This window comes from Mustela lutreola, chromosome 9 (assembly GCF_030435805.1).
Source record: "Mustela lutreola isolate mMusLut2 chromosome 9, mMusLut2.pri, whole genome shotgun sequence".
NCBI classification, from domain to species: Eukaryota; Metazoa; Chordata; class Mammalia; order Carnivora; family Mustelidae; genus Mustela; species Mustela lutreola.
The window spans coordinates 4,233,216-4,240,641 of record NC_081298.1 but is presented as its reverse complement, the minus strand read 5'-3'; the positions used below and the strand labels follow the sequence as shown (position 1 = coordinate 4,240,641).

At 52.1% G+C, this 7,426-nt stretch overlaps 1 protein-coding gene and 1 long non-coding RNA gene across 6 annotated transcripts in view; one reads left to right on the top strand and one right to left on the bottom strand.

Moving 5' to 3' along the window:
* Positions 1 to 455: 455 nt before the first annotated feature.
* Positions 456 to 5,717, bottom strand: LOC131808609 (uncharacterized). Its single transcript, XR_009344850.1, has 4 exons — positions 5,484 to 5,717; positions 3,919 to 3,999; positions 2,599 to 3,137; positions 456 to 1,890 (listed from the first exon to the last, which is right to left on the bottom strand). It is a non-coding gene; the product is annotated as an uncharacterized LOC131808609 (long non-coding RNA).
* Positions 842 to 7,426, top strand: part of STX16 (syntaxin 16) — a 33,452-nt gene continuing 26,867 nt past the window's right edge. Inside the window, exon 1 of one of the 5 annotated variants that reach the window (XM_059134766.1) lies at positions 842 to 1,818. In XM_059134766.1, the coding sequence (XP_058990749.1) occupies positions 1,687 to 1,818 (132 nt within the window). In that variant the 5' untranslated portion in view covers positions 842 to 1,686. The remainder of the gene's footprint in view (positions 1,819 to 7,426) is intronic. The other 4 variants (XM_059134762.1, XM_059134764.1, XM_059134763.1 and 1 more) reach the window with 4 other exon arrangements.

Genomic DNA, 7,426 nt, shown 5'->3' with positions numbered 1-7,426 from the left:
GCCGCCCGGCTGACCCCGGCTCGCCGCGCTGGGGCCCGGGAGGCCCGAGCCCCGCGGAGCCCCTGCCCGCCGGGTCCTCGGGGGTGCGGACCCCAGGGCGGCCCGGCCGCCCGCGGGACGTCGGGGCGCCGCGGGGCTCGTCGTGGAGCGGGGACGGCGGCAGGCCCAGCACGCGGCCCCGGGCTCGCTGCGAAGGAAGAAGTTGGGCAGGGGCAGGGTGGGGGCTGTCCAAGTTTGGGGAACTTTTCCACTTGAAATTCTACGACCCTGCAGTGCCCTCTACAGAAGGCGGCCGCCGGGGAGGGCCGGCGCCCCCCGCGACCCCCGACTGCCCGCGGCGGCGTGGCCCGGGCGGCCTGGAGCTCCGGCTCCGGCTTTTTTTTTTTTTTTCCTCTCCTGGTTGTTTTTCGGATACATCTTTTCTCAGAATTGGAAAAAAAAAAACAAAAAAAAAAAACAAAAAAAAAAAACCAACCCGGCGAGCGCGAGCCGCCGCCTGCAGTGGAGCGTGCTCGGCCTCCAGAGGCAGTCGCCGCCAACTTTTCCGCTCCCGCCCCGGCTCCGCGCGCGCCGCAAACTTCGCCTCTGCTGGGGCGCGAATTTGCCTGCCGCTCGGCTCCACTCTAATGTGCGCCCAAGGCCCCTGGCGACCGTGTGCGGCCGGGGGCCACGCTTCTGAGGCTCAGGCCGCCCCGCTCGTGCGCTTCCCCCGGCCCGGGCCCAGTTTGGGAAAGGGAAAGCGGGCGCCCCGGGAGCGCCCCGGGCAGAGGGCGGAGCGCTCCCGCGCCCTGGGGCAGGGGAGCAGGGAGCTCCCGCGGCCGGAACGTTGCGAGCAAGCCTTGTGAACGTCGCAGGGGGGCACTCGCGAGGGACGGACAGGAAGAGGGCCGGGGGGACGCCAGAACCCGGGACCACAGCACGGAAACGGCCCGGGGCTGAGCTGCAGTCAGATCCGGGGATGGAGGGAGCCGGAGAAGAGGAGTGAGGAGGCCGGGGAGGCAGGCCCTGCTGCCCTCCTGCAGGCCGGCAGGCCGCTGTGGCAGTGGAGGACCAGGCCGCCCAGAAAGGGAAGGGGTCAGGAGGTCGGGGGCCCGGGCCTTAGCCGGCTCGCACCAGGCCCAGGAAGGGAGGGCCAGGCGCCCTGGAGTTCAGGGCCCAGGCCTGCCCCGCGGTTGTCCAAAGGAGGCCTGGGCCAGGCCTCTGGCGGGGGGAAACTGAGTCAGAGGCAGGCCTCGGGGGCCGGGCCTCGACGCCTGCGAGCCCAGTTAGGGGCAGGGGGCACAGACCCTTGGGGGTCTCCGAGCCTAAAGGGGGGTAGGGGGCTTCAGGGCCTCCCAGCCCAGAGCCGGATTGGCGAGTTAGACGCTTGTAGATCCAAGGTCGGATTGGGGTGGGGTCTCTGGGACGTTGGCCAGCCGGGCAAGGATTGGGGGGATTCAAGTGCTTAGAGATCGAAGGCAGGCCTGAGTAGGGGGAGTCAGACAATTGGAAAGCCTAGCTGGTTATTTGGGGAGGGGTCTCCGCGCTTTGGCGAGGCGCAAAGCGGCGCCTGTTGGGCTCGGGGCCTTGTCCAGAGGGGTCTCCGCGCAGGGCGGGCCGCCTGGGCCAGGCCAAGAGAGAGAAAGTGACAAAACCAGGACGCTCGGTGGGCGGGGGGCCCGAGCGGGGGGTCCCCGAGGGTGAGCCATGGCCACCAGGCGTTTAACCGACGCTTTCTTGTTGTTGCGGAATAATTCCATCCAAACCCGGCAGCTGTTAGCCGAGCAAGTGAGTAGTCACACCACCTCCAGCCCTCTGCATTCACGTAGCATTGCTGCGGTGAGTCTCCCGGCGGCCTCGCACACGCGCCGCGCGCCCCGCGGCTCTGCCTGTCTGTCTGTCTGTCTGTCTCTGTCGGAGAAAACAAGATGGGAGTCAGGAGGCTGAGCGAGGTCGGAAGCGCCAGGCCCCCCGGCGCGGGCCTGGCCCGGCCCGCCTCTCCCCGCCCGCCCCCCGCCCCGCCCGGCCCGGCCCGGCCCGGCCCGGCCCGGCCCGCGCCCGCTCACTTCCGCGCCCCTCCCCCACCCCGCCCCCGCCGCGGCCGGCCCCGCACCACGGGCCGCCTCCAATGTACATATGTTTTAACACGAAGGTGGGGGGGGCACTGGGGGCCTTTCCGAAGCCTTTTTTGTCTCGTTTTGTTTCAGCCCCCCCCCCGTGCTCCCCCCGCCTCCCGCCCCCACACGGGGCCTCGCGCGGGTCCCGGCGGCCGGTCGCGGGCTCGCGGCACCGCCGTCCTCGCAAGTGCACGGCCCCCCCCCCGCCCCCCAGACGAGGAGGCGGTGCGGGCGGGGGTGTGTGTGCGGGTGCGTGGGTGTGTGTGCGGGTGCGGGTGTGTGTGCGGGTGCGGGTGCGGGTGGTTGGTTTGGTTTGTCGTCGGCTTTTCCCACCCGCTTCTCCTGCGGGCCTCGCCGCCGCGGTGGGCCGCGTCCCCGGCCTGGCGGGTCCCGGGGCCGTCGTGTCCCGTGGCCCACGCGGGACGTGACGCTTTTCCCTCCGTCCGAACTTTCCAACCAAACCACCCCCGCCGAAACCCACGGTGCGTCTGTGAACACTGACCTGCCGAACGCCCGTGTTTTCCGACCCGGTGCCGGGGGCCGCGGAGGCCGGGCCGGGGGCCGGGGCTGGTCGGGTCGCTCTTCCCAGAAGTCCGCCTTCCCTCGGGGCTCGGCGCCCGCGCGCCGACGACGGGGCGAGGGGTCCGCACGCTCCGCCCGAGGCCGCGAGCCCGGGCGCCCGACCAGGGAAAGTGAGGACGGAGCTGGCTGGGAGCGGGGCTCGCTGCCGCAGGCCGGCGGGAGGGGCGGCGGCGACCCCACACCCGACCCGGACTTGCACGGCAGGCGCGCAGCTTGGGGCGCCTCACGGTTCTCTCTGCGCTTACGGACCATGTTGCTGCTTCATTTCTTCCCTTTGTGACTTTACTGAATGCCTCGGGACATCGTGCCGTGTGTCCTGGGGACGGGAAGACCGTCCACAAAGACAGTTTTTCCTTTTTGTAAATCACAAGTAGAACATGCCTTTGGCCATATTGCTCCTGTAGAAAAACTGTTCCAAGCCGTGTGAACAGTTGCAGGAATAAAATAGTGTAGTCGGGTCTAAAAGCGTAGAAAACAGGGGTGGGGTGTGTTTAGATTTTTATTTACTTAAGAATGTGATTTTTTTTTTTTTTCCCTGCATGCTAACTGAAGAAATCTTATTCTACTGAAATAAGTGTAAATGGAGGCAGGCTAATTCCAGTGCAGATTTTGGAAAGAAGGTTCTGAAATAAGCCAAGAATTAGAGAGTACAAACCGAATGAATAAAACTCCTCAATGGAACTTTAGTTTTATCAAATAAGATGTCAAAATTACATATTCCTTACATGGCTTGATTTTATGCTACTGTTGGGGGAGAAAAACCCCACAGAACTAAAACTCACATTAATGTTTCTAAGGTATCAGTTTTAATTTATTGAAAAACGTTGTTTGCTTTTAAACTTTTAATCGTATATAAGGTTCAAAATGCCCTGAACCATTGGGTAACATGAGACTTTTATTTTTATTAATTATTAAATCAGACATTTTAAAAACCTGGTGTCTAAGCCGGGCAGCTTTTTTAAACTGCATCTTTAAAAATGGTTTTCTACGTTGGGCAATTAAAAAAAAAATATATATATATATATATACATATATATATATAAAAGCTAAGGCAGATAATTAAATATGGATGGCTGGAGTATACAGTTCGGAAAAATAGACATGTCAACAAAAGGTGCAGATATGTATAGCAAACTCAGACAATTTCTTGAAAATAGATTTCAGGATCAGACTAAATACACACATCTCAGAACATTCAAAGATATGTTCTGTGTATTTTACCTTTTAAAATACTACATACCTCGATTAGTCTATTTGGAATTTTTCTCAGATTGTAAGCAATCAGATCATGTAAAATATCCTTGTACTCAGTTCAGAGGATCTAAAAAACAGAATTTGCAATTAAACAAAAATGGCTTGCTTAAGTTAGAATTTAAAAAGAAAATACACATTCATATTTTTGTGCACATTAGAAAAACACATGGCATGTCAGATTTTTTGAAGCGTTCCGGGGCAAAGTATTATATCTTCAGTTTGCTTACAATTGATTCAACAGAAACGGTTCACACACACACACACACACACAAAATCAAACATGGCAAGTGTTAACATGACTAAGTACAGGGTATAATTCTTTCGACTTTTCTGGAAGTTGGAAAAGTGCTGTAAACATTTGGGAAGAAAGCCATGTCTAACACAATTTTTTAAAACTTGATCAAATAACTTAGGCAGTGTTTTCTCTGCATATCTAGCTCATAGAAATGTTAACACCTCATTTCTGAATTGGAAATTTCATAACCGAGTAGCAAATCAAAGAAAATCATAGTTGTTAAATTTGAAAATAGACTGGGTTTTAGGTGATATTAGTAATGATGAGTTAATTACAATTAAGTCTGTTAATTTTATCAGAGATACCTACTGAAATGTTCATTAGTAAAATGTTAAAATGCCACTTTTTTATATACTTAACCCCCCCAGATGAAACAAATAAGAGAAAGTATTACTGATTTTTAAGCCTGTTGAGGACTCTGTGGGGTGACATTATGCCATTTTACATACTTTTCTATATGTTTGAAAAATTATAAATAAAAACTTAAAAGATATATACAGTTCACCAAAATCATGAGAAAAATAATTAAAAGGAGGCAATTTGCAAATATATAAAACTTGGGTAATTAAAAAGGAAGCAACTAAATTTTAGAGTTTAACTTAATTTAAAAAATCATAACCTGAATTTTCTAGTTCCTAGTTAGAAAAAGCTGTAGAAGTTGATTTTAGTGTGTATGTGTTACCTTACACAAAACCCAAAAGAAATCAGTAAATCACATTGAATTGATAGTTTGGGGGTTTTGGGTTTTGTTTTTTTTTTTTTTTTCAAGTTTTAAATCTGAACATTCACATCCTTATTTAAGGAAAAAGCTGTGGAAATTGTCAAGTTGTATGCATGTGTGTATCTCACACCTCAAAACCAAGTACACCTAAAGCCGTATCATTCAAGAAACTTAAACATGCTTTTTTTTTTGCATCCTACTTGGAGGGGGAAAAACCCCCAGAAGTTGGGTGGTGGTGATAGGGGGCTTATTGTGCGTACCTACATACATGCATACTGAAAGAGGTTTTTGCAGCGTTCAGGCAAATATGTCACAGCTAAGCAGGAATTTAAGGAGGATGTACAGCAACAAAACGAAGTCCCCGGGGCCAGCAGAGACATAAAGGTCCTTGACCCGACATCCCCTCTGTGATAACCCCTGTGCCTCTCTTCCTTGACCACATTCCGTGGCGGCTGTAGGAAATTCCAGCAGCCAGTCATCCCACCTCTTGTGCTACCAAAAAAAGTCTTTGCCCATATGAACCCCAACTCTGTACCTTGTGTCCTGTGGTCCTAGCTCGGGTGCTGGCCCTCGGGGTCTCTGACACGGGAAGTCTCTTCCTTCTGCACGATAACCCTGCAGCCTTCGCGTTGCCGAGAGCTTTCTCCGTCTAGCTCAGCAGTCCCTGCTCAGACAGCCTGGTTAAGTTTCTTGCCTGTGAATGAAACCTAGTGTTTCTGTGTGCTTTTTCAAGTTTACCACCCAGAACTGAACAAAATTCCACTTCATTGTGTTTTTGCTTGTACTGATACTGGTAAAACAAATTGTTAGAAACAGACTGGGGTTTGATTTTTAGATGTGGAGCAAAATGCAGTGGTTGGCATTTCTCATTCATTGTGTTTGGGCCTCAGTGTGGGCTCCCCCGGTCGCCGCTGTGCCTCAAGGGCAGGTGTGAAATAAAGGCAGGCGCAGGACTTGAAGTCTGGGAATGTAGAGTTAGTCGTTGCACTCTGCGGCTGACCCAGAATGTGTCTGTAGGCAAGCTTTTTAAACCCTTCCGACGTCTTTGCCTTATTTATAAGTTGAGGGGCTTAAGTTAGGTGATTTCTAGGGTTTCAGTACAGTTTCTCCTGGCCCAGCACACAGCCCTAGCTTTCATTTAAAAAGGAGACATAGTCCACAGCGTCCCCGTGCCCATCAGCCCGGTTCATGCAGAAATCCCGGGAAGCAGCTCCAGTGCTTTGCAGAAATAACTCTGACATTGTTTTGGCCAGGGGGAGGTTTTAAGGCACACACACCCCCCCCCCCCATTCAAGCAGTTTCAGGCAGCTTGGCTTTAAGTAGCTGATATGAATTTACAAAGTAAAACCATCATTCCAAAAAACGTGTCAAGTCTTAAATGAATGAAACGTAGTTGTTGAGTTGTTGTTCCGTCTAATGAGGTGCGTGATTGCTTTGATCTGAGACTGGTCTGATTGAGGGATTGGAGCGACAGGTTAGCGTTGGCTGCTTGACCTGCCCTCTGCTTGAAAATAACGCCCAATCTGTAAATGGAAGCTGGGGTTAATTGGTCTTAGATTAGTTTGGAACTAGCACATTATTTTTAATGAAACATGGTATGCTTTAAGGGAAAAAATGATACTCAGGATTAACTAAGGTTGTAGGAAATCTGAAATCCTTCTTCAGTCTTGACGGTAATATTGGCCAAGGCTTACTGGGAGCTGACTGTGTGCCTGGCACCGGGGCTGTGTGCACGCGGGCACTTTCCGTGTGTGGCCTCATTTCATCCTCACAGAGGCCTGTCACACAGGTGCTGTTGTTTTTCTCATGAGACAGATGAGGGAACTGAGGTTTGCAGGAGTCAGGGAGCTCGCCCAGTGCCACCCGCCTGGCGAGTCAGGGTGCTGGGTTGGGTCCTCGGGCGAGCCTGGCTCCAGAGGCCCGTGCTAACCCACTGGGCCACAGCAGTGCTGGCTGCCTTTCCAAGACTCGTGACGCAGGTCCTGGGAAATGGAAGAACCCATTGTTTAAATCTTTTTTTTTTTCTTTTTCTTGCACTAGGCTAGCATCTTCTGTATGTCAGTTAGCAACCACACAGAGTCCATTTTTACCAGCGTATTGAAGGTTCTCGTCCACACTGAGTCTGTTGGAAAATTAATTCTCTGTCTTTAGGATCCAAGTATGAAATCATTGTATATTTCTCTTTAGATTCATTTGCTTTCCTGCCTCTAAAGATTCCCTTTGAGCAGTGAGGCTTATTTGAGAATAAGGGCACTTTGTTGGATAAAAGTGAAGCAAACTTTTATTTGTGCAGTAACGGAAATAAAGTACACAGCACTCGAGCATGGACCTGTGCTTCCAACTCCGTTTGCTCAACTTTCCCAGACTTCCTGAGTAAACACAGATGGGTTTCCACTTACTTTTCAGTTTTATGTAGAAAGTTCTTTAGACTATAAATTCCACATGCTGCTTGGAGTTTCAATATTTGCTTGATTATAT